Source organism: Rhinatrema bivittatum, chromosome 3 (genome assembly GCF_901001135.1).
Source record: "Rhinatrema bivittatum chromosome 3, aRhiBiv1.1, whole genome shotgun sequence".
NCBI classification, from domain to species: domain Eukaryota; kingdom Metazoa; phylum Chordata; class Amphibia; order Gymnophiona; family Rhinatrematidae; genus Rhinatrema; species Rhinatrema bivittatum.
Genome location: NC_042617.1, coordinates 98,254,191 through 98,266,794, shown reverse-complemented (window position 1 = coordinate 98,266,794; position 12,604 = coordinate 98,254,191). Strand labels below are relative to the sequence as shown.

General features: G+C 40.4%; 1 protein-coding gene across 2 annotated transcripts in view; it reads right to left on the bottom strand.

Moving 5' to 3' along the window:
- The window catches only part of PLCB4 (phospholipase C beta 4), an 855,807-nt gene that overhangs the window by 244,783 nt on the left and 598,420 nt on the right, over nucleotides 1-12,604 (bottom strand). For both annotated transcript variants that reach the window (XM_029593509.1, XM_029593508.1), the window contains 2 exons: nucleotides 12,258-12,342; nucleotides 2,567-2,657 (listed from right to left, as the gene is read on the bottom strand). In XM_029593509.1, coding sequence (XP_029449369.1) covers nucleotides 2,567-2,657; nucleotides 12,258-12,342 — 176 coding nt within the window. The remainder of the gene's footprint in view (nucleotides 1-2,566; nucleotides 2,658-12,257; nucleotides 12,343-12,604) is intronic.

Below are 12,604 nucleotides of genomic sequence, written 5' to 3'. Positions count from 1 at the left end.
CAAATCCGGGCGGATTTAGGCAAGCAGGGCTCTGCGCGCCGGTAAGCCTATTTTACATAGGCCTACCGGCGCGCGCAGAGCCCCGGGACTCGCGTAAGTCCCGGGGTTTTCGGAGGGGGCGTGTCGGGGGGCGGGCCCGAACCGCGCGGCGTTTTCGGGGCGTGTCGGGAGCGTTCCGGGGGCGGGCCCTGGGGCGTGGCTACGGCCCGGGGCAGCCCGGGGGCGTGGCCGCACCCTCCGGACCCGCCCCCAGATCGCGTCCCGGCGCGCTAGCGGCCCGTTGGCGCGCGGGGATTTACTTCTCCCTCCGGGAGGCGTAAATCCCCCAACAAAGGTAAGGGGGGGGTTTAGACAGGGCCGGGCGGGTGGGTTAGGTAGGGGAAGGGAGGGGAAGGTGAGAGGAGGGCAAAAGAAAGTTCCCTCCGAGGCCGCTCCGATTTCGGAGCGGCCTCGGAGGGAACAGGGGTAGGCTGCGCGGCTCAGCGCGCGCCGGCTATACGAAATCGATAGCCTTGCGCATGCCGATCCCGGATTTCAGCGGATACGTGCGGCTACGCGCGTATCTACTGAAATCCAGCGTACTTTTGTTGGCGCCTGGAGCGCCAACAAAAGTACGCCTATTCACGGTTTTTGAAAATCTACCCCTATGTGTCTTTGTGTCTTTGTGCGTTACAATAAATTTTCTGCAATCTAAAAATCTGTTTGTGACTGTGTGTGAGTATGTCTGACACTGGCTGGCAGTATCATTACTTGCAACTGGTTCAAGAGCCACATAGGGAATCCAAGATATATCTCTATAAGAGTTATAAGCAGATATATAGGGGGCCCAACCAATTTGCATGGATAGAATGGGGGCTGCAGCTCTACTCACCCCTGGTCTAGAATGTGCTCAACTTCTTAGTTACTTAGGAAAGATGAAGTTCATTTTGGAGATATTTTGGCTCAATTCTGCTGGGTTCCAGTGTCGACTTGGCATGCTTTTGGAAGCTGTTGACACATGTATTACAGGGAACGTACATGAGGGCGTCAGATACCCCTTGGGTCAGTTTTGAAAAAATCCCTCAAGCTGATATTTTCCTGCAATCTGCCCCTGTGCATGACTTTTAAGATAGCAACTTTTGTGCACAACTGCTGGCCTCACCATGGAACTCCTCTATCTTGCCCCTTTACGTGTGTATATGGGCACCCGAAAGTGAATATATGCACATATGTTCACAATTTATAAAATACGGAATATTTGTGTAGAGGATACTTTCACACATATGCTAATTTTACGTGTAGCATTTGGAAAATTCACCTTGAAATGAACAGGTGGCAGGCCTCTTTCAATGGAAAGGAGGCTCTAGAACAAGTAGTCATAGGATGAGAGTGAAAGGGGTAAAATCAGGAGTAATCTAAGGAAATATGTCTTCACAGAGAGGGTATTGGATGCATGGAACAGTGTCGGAATTCAAGAAAGCTTGGGACAAGCACAGAGGATCTCAGAAGGCGAGGAAGAGATTGTAATGTTAAGCAGGAAGTGTGGATGAGCAGACTGGATATGTCGTATGCTGTTTATCCGTCATCATGTTCTATGTTTCTTGTGAGACAATTTTTAGTCAGATAGGAAAACTAGATCATAATGAATTGCAATCTATCAATAAATGTTCTTAAAAAATCAGCACAAATGTAGCAATATTTAAGGCTGTATAAATTTTCCAATACTGGTTGTTTTCATTGATCAACGAATAGAGGAAACCATTGTTTTAGGATGTTACTATAAGAAAGAATTTCCCTGCATTTCTGTAAGTACTGTAGCTTTAGTCAAGCCATAGTTTCATCTATCTCTTGCTCCCCAGCCCTTAGAGTGTCTCTCTAAAACTATCCCCTAACTGCTTTCTGTACATCACACCTATAATGACTACTTCTCCTAGTGCTTCCCCTGTAACTTTTCCCCATACAATTCTCTTTCTTGTTATTCAGCTACTTTCCCAGACATCCCTCCATATTTCTCTCTTCCCTTCCCTCTGCTTTCCCTCCACTTATCTTCCCCACTGCCCCATCCCCCCTGTGCCTCCTTTAAATTCATATTACTGTTTCAAAGTCTACCAAATATCTGCTGTCAGACAGAGCCCACTAATGTTCAAAGCTGAATTTACTGAAGTGAATGTTGCATTATCAAATTCTTACTTGGATTCTACACCTATCCGGAGATCAGTCCAATCTGCTGTAGTTGAGTGGTTTTTCCACTGTGCTGGGCTGCAGCTTCACCCCGTTAGTTTGAGCACAGGAAGGGGAAAAGTCCAAATCAAAGTCAATGTTTCTGTGCTTTCTATTTTTTTTCTAACATTTTCTGTGCTATTATTTCAGTCACGGCAGGAGAGCATGTGAATGGGTATGCGTGTGTAGGCGGTGGAGTGTATTAATCAGAAAATAGTGACCCTTTAAAAACCCAGGCTGTAATCATCATTAACAAATATTTTCCACAAATATTTTTCAGTTTATATATTTGAAAAAATGCACTGTGCTATATGTCAAGTGGTCTTTATCTCTTTATTAATCTACAGATCAAATGCGCTTGACTTACTTTTCTCTACTTCAGACTTTAGCCTTTTGTTTTTGATGAGTATTTTTCTCTTGAGCTCATTAGGAGAAGGCAGGGGACTGTTCACTTCCAGCTGCAATAAAAGAAATGAGGAATGATGCACTCAAGTAAGCATGATTTTTTTTCTTCCTTAGCCTGATTAAAAATATTATGTTTCTCTGAGGAACTTCAACTCAGAATGAAACCACGAGATCCCCTTCTTTTTCTACCTAGTATTTTCATGCAGTGTCAATAAGGAATATGTATTACCAAGGCTTGCACAATAGTGCTAACAAAATACATATCAAGGGCCTGATATTCATACAGTGCCACTTAGTCGGTTAAGTTTGGTCTTAGCTGCCTTAAGTGGCGGCATAGGAATATCCAGGCGTGGTCAGTGGCTGCCACTTAGCTGGCGAATGTTTTATCTAGCTACAACTTTCAACTGGCTAAGTAAGGGAAAGGATGGGGGCAATCAAAGGCAAAGCCGCTGGTCTGGCTAATTTAGCCGGATAAACGCCAATGTTCAGCATTATTTATTTATTTAAAAGCTCTTCTATTCTGCTTATATCGGACCTGCCATACCAGATAAGTGTAGGATTGCGATTCAGCTTTCCTAAAGTTAGCGAGGTAAACTTATCCATCTAACTATAAGATAATCAAGGAGATTAAGTGGTACGGCCATTCTGCTGAATATCTTGGCCAAGTTAGCCAGATAAGTTTATCTTTCAAACTTAAATATTTTGCCAAGGTCTGAATTAAGACGGCATATGCTTTATGATCACTGTATTGTACTCTTTCTCAAGACAGAAACATATACATGTCTACATTGCTTTTCCCCTCCCCTTACATTAAGCAGCAGTGTAACATACAGATGTTCAACATACAGTTCAACATACAGATATGGCCACGGGAAACATTGCAAGGTATCTCACTTTATCCCAGAGCCCCCCACTGAATGCAATGGGATTTGCAGTGAGATATAGAGAGGTATCCAGTGACAAAACATTCAAAAATGCACGTCTACTGAAAACAAAATAAAGACTGCCCCCCACTGAGAAATAAATGTCTTCAATATAAACCAAATAAAAAATCCTTTGTAATTATATATTTCTTCTCTCCCGGCTTTTGTCTCCTCTCCTCCTATATCTGCATCTTATAAAAGGCAAATGAAAAGACATGAATTTGGTATGCATCAGATTTTTTTTTTTTAAGTAGTTTTTTTCCTTTGCTTATTCACTTTCCTTTCCTCCAGAACTCATTGGGTCCTTTTCTTCCCAGCATATGATCAGCAAAGCTGATTAAAGCTGGGCATACTGCTCAGCCAAAGGCATGCACGGTTTTAACAAAGATAAAAGTGGGCAATGTGAACCCTGTTTACACTGGGAAATCATGTTTTCAGGATCGCCCCTCTACATCCCAAGGTAGTTTGCATGATTTTATATAAATGAAGAGCTTCTCTTAAATTTCAGCAATGTAGAAATTGGGAAACACAAGATTTTCCCACTACTTCACAGAAACCTAAGAGTAACTTTAGAATTAAAACTAAATAGAAAACTATAAAAAGAGAAAAAAAGAAGAGACATTATTTTAATAACATTGTTAATAAAAAGATAAAATACGGAAGAAAAGAAAAAAACAGTGAGGTTTTTCTTTAATTTCCAAAATTCCTAGAGGCAATTTTCAAAGCCACGTTTATGAGTAATAAAGCATTTTAGCTGTGAAAATTGCTCCCCCCCCCCAAAAAAAAAAATATGGCCAAAATTACCTGCACTGTTCAAAGGTGCTCCTGGGGGATGGGGAGAGACCAGGCTATGCAATAATATGTATACAATAAAAACTAAGTCAAGAAAAGAAGGGAACACAAATCAAAACAGCAAATGAATAGTCAGAATGCTTTGAGACTTTGTGTCGTTGGAAGATTATGACAACAGTCTACTCATCTCTAAATAGCACGATGTTTATTATCAAATAGCTCCTGAAGAAGCATTTTGCATAATACCGGCTGCTATTGGACTTTTTCTATCAAGTATAGAATAAGACTGGTTGTTTAATTATTTTTATTTGCTTTCTCAAAAACTCATAAAAAATTGCCTCTCTATCCCCAGGTATAGGAATGAATAGACCGGGTGGCCTGTGCAATGCAGGGCACACTGACTAGTTTGCAGACACCTTGGATAACAGATTTGAAAGGGTTTGTTTGATACTTTTGGGCATTTTGCAGCACTATTCATTTGATGCTTTGATTTGTAATTCCCATCTTGTCTTGATTTCCATTGATTGGGATTCATTGGGTTCTTCTAGATTATCAAAGTCTATAATCAAAACTACACACATTGTTTCTCATGGAAAAATTACCCACAGAGAAAGGCACAAATCTCTACAGGTGATTTTTCCTGGGGCAGTAATCAAAGCAAAACTACTCCTGTAGTTTAGCATTGAATAGTGACATGGATTCAATGAGTAACATGTACCTACAGGGTTTGTACTAATGCAGGCAGTTTGATTATTGCCCATGCCCCTAGTCTGCTGCTTAAGTATTTCACACTATTCAAACCTGTTTATTAGATTTTATAGTGCCAAAATAGTACAGTTGCATGCAAAGGTTTATACACTCCTGGTCAAACTGTATGTTTCAATAAATCTCTAATAGGTGAATTTTAAAAGCACAGCAAAACCTGAGATACACGAGTATGTTTGGCTAGCACACGCCAAATGGATTTTAAAAGCTGCCTGTGTACACATGTATCTCCTGGTACGCACACAAATAAAAAGTTGCAAAAAAGGGGTGTGGTGTGGGCATTGTCTGTGCGGGGCATGGTCATTCTGGGACTTTAACATGAAATGTGTACGTAAGTATTTACACGCACAGGCACACTCAGTAACTTTACTACTGCTATGGATGGCATGCAAGCAATAAAATAAAAAAATCTAGACTAGTCAGCGGTGTTTTAAAGGTCGATGCCAAAAGGGTAAAAGGGAAGCTATTAAAACACGGGGTTTTAGAAATCCTATCCCTTACCTGGCTGAATTGGGAATGAACTGGTAATTAGGTTACTGTGCATGTACTAAAATCCTCCCACTTATGCGGTAGAGGTGGCATTTGCGCGCACATGCAGGTGTCCATATAAAATTGTGTGCATATGTACATGCGTATAGCCTATTTTATAATATGTGTGCATATACGCATGTATGTTCTAAAATGGCCATGTCCTTTGGTGCGAGTTGGCATACATGCAGACATGTGTGCCCACACACCGGAATCAAAGTTATTGTCCCTGTGAACAGAAGCTGACACACAATTTACATGGCACAAAGTTAAAAACAACATCTTTCTACAATTTTTAATGCAAAATCACTATTTATTTGCTGATTTTAACAGACTGAAAATAATAAAACAATTAGGGGCAGACTTTTCAACAATACTCGCGGGCATCCATCTGCGTGCGCTACCCGGCATGTGTACATGGATGCGCACGTTATAAAATCCAGGGAGGCACGTGCAAGGAGGGTTAGAATTAAACAAATTCATGCGGCGATGAGATCGGGGCTCCCCCAGTTCCCTCCCAGTCCGCTCCAATTTAGGAGTGGACTGGGAACTGGGAACTTTCCTACCCCCTACCCTAACCTCCCTTCCCCTTCCCTTCTCCTTCCCACCCTCTAAAACCCTTTTTTTTTTTTTTTACCTTTTATTTCGCAAGTTACTTCAGGGCCCGACCTGAAGTAGCTTGCATGTGCTGGTAGCTGGCCAGCGCGTGAGGTTCAGGGACAACGAACAATGGCGCTGTCCTGGCCTGCCCCTCCCTGCCCCCTTTTCAGGCCCCAGCACTTATTCTTGTCCCGGGATTTACGTGTGTGGCCAGGCCCATTTCAAAATTGGCCCAGCACATGTAAGGCCTGGCCATGCGCATAAACCCTGGGATTTTCGCACGCTGGGGTTTTAAAATCCGGCCGTGAGTATGGAATGTGCAAAGGTTTGGAAACCATTCTAGTTGATTAATCACTACCTTTGTAAAAAAGCTGTTAATAAGGGCTCAAAAGTTGATTGGCTCATTAATGGCCGAATTATAAGAGGCCTGTGTGCGCAAATACCGACGGTTACGCATGTGGCCGGGCCCTGCGTGCGCTGCGCCCATTTTCTAAAGGGCCTGGCCATGCACGTAACCACCGATAAGCACAGAAGGGCCGGACCTAAAGAAAGAGGTGGGCCAAGACAGCGCCATTAGCCGTTGTTCCAGGGAAGCACACGCCGGCAGCCGTGCAGGGATTACTTCTGCTCCCAAGGAGCAGTAAGTATAAAAATAAAAAAGGTGGCAATATGGCGGCATAGGAAGGTCGCTGAATGCAGGTTGCCTGTGAATTTCCTTTTGAAGTATTACCGAGTGGAGTTATGCCATCGAAAAGAATGGGAAAAGTAAGGATTTTTCCACCAGAATCCTTACCTCCCTTAGGGCAACTGGATATCCTGCGGTTTATGTGCCAGCCGGAGCATGAAGGAGGAACTGGTGAATCCGATGCGAGGCCTAGCGGCGGAGAGCTGGGAGCTCCGATGGATGAGGCATCCCTCAGCCCTGACATCAGACCGCCTCCGGCGCAGCGTGACCCCGACAGAGTCATGACCCAGTTGCAGGTCGATGACACAGCTGAAGCGACCGGGGAGGTGGAAGTTGACTCCTGTATTGCGCCGAGAACTGGGGAACTTGCCCGTGGTAGGAGCCGAGAGTGCTGCCGGCATGGGAGCCTCGGGAACCTCTGGATCAGAAGTTTGCCTCGGGAGGAGGATTGAGGAGGCTTCGGTGGACAGAGGTCAAGCTATAATATCCCTCGCACATGGTGAGTCCCTAGAATTACCATCTAGGCCAGATGCAGTGGCTCTCGAGTCACTTTGGGACTTAGTGGCAGGCCAAAGACTTTCTATGAAAAGACTAGAAACTAAAATGGACTCCCTAAACTATAATTTCCAGCAAAGCATACTTGGAATTCAGGAGCAAACCACAGAGACAACTAATAAAGTTTTAGAGACTGAAAGTAAAATTCAGTCTCTTCAAGCTGTAAATGTGACGGTAATTAGAGAACAAATGGCGTGCTCCAAAAGTTTGGAAATCCTAGAAAACAACATTAGGCATTTAAACCTTCGAATTTTGAACTTTCCCAAAATTGCTGGAGAGATTCTCTTTACTACATTGAAACGGCTCCTAAGAGAAGGTCTTGGAATTTCTTATGATGATATGCCGTCTATTAACTTTTGTAGATTCTTGAATAGCAGACCTTCTGCTGTAGGAACAGCTGCTACATCTGCTATTCCAATAAATTTAACCAGCTTCTTAGAGAACTCTGATACGGATGTATTAGAAAGAAATACTTTTACTTTAAAAGGGTTGCGCGCGTACCTTATGCGCGTAACCCTTTTAAAATCCGGCCCTCCATGTTTAAAATCAACTTACAAATCAAAAGAGTAGACTTGCTTAAAAAAGATGGAATAAGTTGTTTTCTAAAAATGTTATAATCTTCATATGTTCTAAAATCAGGAAACAGTTCATTCCAGAGTACTGGACCAATTTGAGAAAAATCTTTCAACCTATTTTGTTGTGCTATACAACTTGCAACTCCAAGTATCTTAAGTAAACTTAGGATAGCAATTTCAGCTATCAGAAACATTATTAAGAAATGGAAGTTATAGTATCTTGTGTGTCTGTGGCCAAATAGTTCAATTTCCATTTCATCAGTCCAAAGCTCTTTGTTGCAAAATGTTTCAGGCATGTTAAGGTTTTTTTCCCCCTGTTTTAGATGATGACTTTTGTGATAAGATTATAGAAAAGGTTTCCTTCTGGCAAAACTCCCATGCAGATCATTGTCAAGTATGAAATGCTGTTCTGTGGATGTGTGGAAAACTACTTCAGTGTCAGCTAAACTTTTAAGCAGGTTTTTTGCAGTAATCTATAAGTTCCGATCTGACCAGTTACTGGGCAGCTATAGTAGATATTTTTCGTGGTCTTCCAGATTTTGCCTTGACTTCAAAAGTTCCATGTAACTTTGATTTCTTAACAATGTTTCTGATAGTTGAAACTACAAGCTGGAAGTGATTAGAGGTTTTTCATTGCTTTTGCCTGCTTTGTATGAGTTAATTATCTTTATTTTCAAATGCTCAGATAGATGCTGCTTAGAGAAGAACACAGTTGTTGAAAGTAGACAGAGCAACAATCACTACTTGAGAGGTCAGAAGGGTCAGAGTATTTATTCAACCGTGGAATTGCCTTCACCTAACTGAAGGCCAAGTGAAGCAATCAACTTTATGGGTCTTATTAACAACTTGTTTTTAAAAAGTAGCAATAAATCAACTAGAAATGTGTCCAAGCTTTTCCACGTCATATTTACTGTTTTATTATTTTCAATCTGTTGAAATTAGCAAATAGTAATTTTCATTACAATTGCAAAAATATGGGATTTAATTTTCTACCATTTAGAGATTGTGTCAGGTTTTGTTTGCTTCATTAGAAAATATAATTTGACCAGAGGTTCCTAAACTTTTACATACAACTATATATTCTAGAGCTGAATTTTTAAAGCCTTTTACATATATACAACATGGTTTCATGCCCATAAATAGCTGTCATAAAAATTCCCAGGTTTCAGTGTACATTAAAGTACGTGGTTAAACTAGTTTCATGCTTATTTTTTACATACACTGGGAGAGGCTTTTCTGGGGGAGGTGGAGCTGCATTTGAAAAGGTATGCACATTAAGTTCTTCCACAAAGTTACGTCCTCAGTAGAACAGCGTAACTTTGTGTGGGTGAGTTTCTGTGTGTACCAACCCACTTTTGTGGGAATTTAAAAGCAAACGTATCTGCATAAGTTTGCTTTGAAAATTCAGGGTGAAGTTTGTGCATAAAAGGTACTTGCACATTTTCTCTACCTGTACTGTTATAAAATTAACCTCTCTGGTATGGTAAAGTCTATTAAGTTCTTGGGTGCACTGTAAACAAAAAATGTGCACATTTGAAAAGTATGCACTCACTAGCCTAGACAAAGTGTATTTGAAATTTGTTATTTTCAGGGTGTGCTTGGTGATAAGAAATGGAGAAAACAATCCCTTGAGAAATGATTCTTCCAGAACTTGGAAATTCCAGGCCTTCTTGACAACACAACTTAACAGACAAAACATAATCAGCTGCACCTTACTAATTCTGATGTCATAAACTTCATAAAAAAGAAATACATTCCTTATAGACAAACCAAAACATGCACCAAGGTGGTCCCTTGCTTTGGGTAGTATTTTGCTCCTTTTTTCTTACAGTATGTACAATGACAGGTGATAGTTTCAACTAACACATCCTTTGACACATAGGTCAGACACAGGTACAACAAATCCTTTTTTTTATACTGTACGAGGAAACCATACAAGATGAGATACTTTGGACAATAATCAGCAACAAATAGGCAGCCTCCATCAGGGTGTAGTACACAGGAACTTGGAGGGTTCATACCATACGGTGGGACAATTGCCTTAATACAGTCTATGTATGTGGACGTTCCTGTTGCTTCTACGTCTGGTGGCCAAAACGCTTCTGCCTTCGCATTCTCTGCGGCTGTTGCCACTTGCACACTCTTGGATGATGGATCAAGGGGGACACAATCTGCATCTTCACATGTCAAGATGAGGAAAATCTATTATGATTTGTGGATGATGAAGCTTTTCCAGTACTGAATTGCCACTCGTTAATTTTAAGTATTATAGATGTTCTGGCACTGAATAACCCACACCCTGAAAAAAGTCATATTCAATCAACATGACAACAGAACAATTGAACGTGACCTCAGAATAACGTCTTGTTCTGCTCGTAGATGTGAACCCAATTGTACAACAGTAGTGGGCATGGAAGGTAGCAAAGACGCTTGAAAAGGTACTCCAAAAAAAGGAGGAACGTAACGCAAAGTAAAAGGGATTCAATATATATATAACTGTTTACAAGAATTAGTAGATCAACATGTATTGCAAAGATGCAATTCTGTCTATGGTTCTAATGTCAGTTTCTAATGAAGTATTGTTCTCACAGCTGAGGACTCTCACAGGCTCCTCCTAACAGGAACTCTTGGCCATCTATTATTCCAAGCAAAATGTTAACATGGTGATACTCCATTGCTTTTTTTAAGAGCAGTGTAACAATGGAATTCTATATTCAAATCAGAATATGCCATATCTCAATAAAAATTAACGAAACATACATTCCTAGGGTTGTTAAATGTATTGCAAGATCAAATTTATAATGCAAATGCAAACACTTCAAAATCACCAATAATTTTGCTCTACATGTCCTCACCTTAATTCAGAATTAATATTTTATAAATGGGATTTTTTTTCCCTCTCATTAATTGATTCTTCTCATGTTTTCCCAGCCTAACTTCATATTATGTTGTCACCATTTTCTTCTCTCTTAAGAGAACAGCAATTTCTTTCTACTGTTTCATGCAAAATGCCTCAGAGGCCTAAACATGCATGGGCTAACGAAAATTAAACTGCACATAACAAAAAAAAAATCATTCGACAAAAGATCTATAATCAGGTGAGAAGAAAAGAGATGCAGAAAGGTGGGAATAAATAAGGGGAGTGACAGAATACTGATTAATATATAAACTGTGCAAGGTGGAAAAAGTTGATCTTGATACAATCATAAAAAAACAGACATTGGCAGGAATAATATAGGCATATATTTTAAGGGTATACGGATGTAGACAGTAATCAATAAGTAGGAGGTAATAGAAAAGTTTTGGGAATGGGCTAATGTGTGTTGGGAATATAAGTCAGGGTGAGTCAGGGAAAGGAGAAAGATTTATACAATTTGAAGAGAGACCATGGAGTGGAGGAGTAGCCTAGTAGTTAAAGCCTTTGAACCAGGGTTCAAATCCCACTGCGGCTCCTTGTGACATTGGGCAAGTCACTTTACCCTAGACTGTGAGCCCTCTGGGGACAGAGAAATACCTACAGTACCTGAATGTAATCCACTTTGAAGTGCCTGACCAGTCGCAAAAGGCAGAATAAACAAAAGAAAAAATGCTTCAACAGTTGGCACATCTGTGCACTTATCTCAGCCATTCAATCACCTGTTTTTGTTATGTATAGAATTTCTGCATTTAAACAGGCACTATTATGATTGCGTACTTAGCAAAAACAAAGTTCACAAATGCCTGAGATAAGTATACAACTCAGATCTCTTTTAAAAATAAAGACAAAAATGTTGTCTTCGTCATCTGCATGGCATTTTCTAAATTTAAGTTCCATGACTTACCAAAACACCCACCTAGTTCTATACAAGTAAGCAGATCACATTTTTTTCTTAAAGTTTCATGTTAGAAATGTTTCTTTGCATTTGAAATGAGTCTACCTTTCTAGCATATTTAACAAAGAATACAAACATAGCAACCATGTTATTGAACTTGTAGAGCTTAAGTCAAATGCTTCTGACTGGTCATATTAATGTAATATTTTTTGCATAATTAGCATTCTGCTTTGAATTGATAACGCTGCCTATTGTTTCTTTTATCTGCTGTAGGTTCTAGAATGCAAATTGTTCTTTACTCCCACCAGATGGCAGTAAAGAACAGATTTCATTCACAACCATTTAAAAAAAATTAATAGCTGACAGCAATAGAACCCCCAATGCAATTCAATGAGATCATTCAGTGCTCAGTACATACTGGATGTGTCTCCAGAGGCTGCTTCAGCAAGAGATCTCCGAAAATTTCTTCACAGTATTTTGACATCTTATACTGCTGATATTTACTAAAAAAAAAAAAGTCACACATAAACAATCAGTATTTCTTTTAACTTATTTAAGATAATCACTGCTGCAAAGTATGTCAGACAATTCATCTTTTTTATATGAATTGTTTCTTGGTGGTAAATTCTCTCAGGCTCTTGATTTTGGACTGTCTGATGCAATTAAAATAAACATTGTGAAGACTTCCCAATTTTTTTTTTACCTATACAAAATGCTAAACTCTCACAGTGTATTGATCAAAGTGTTTTGAGATTCACATGGACA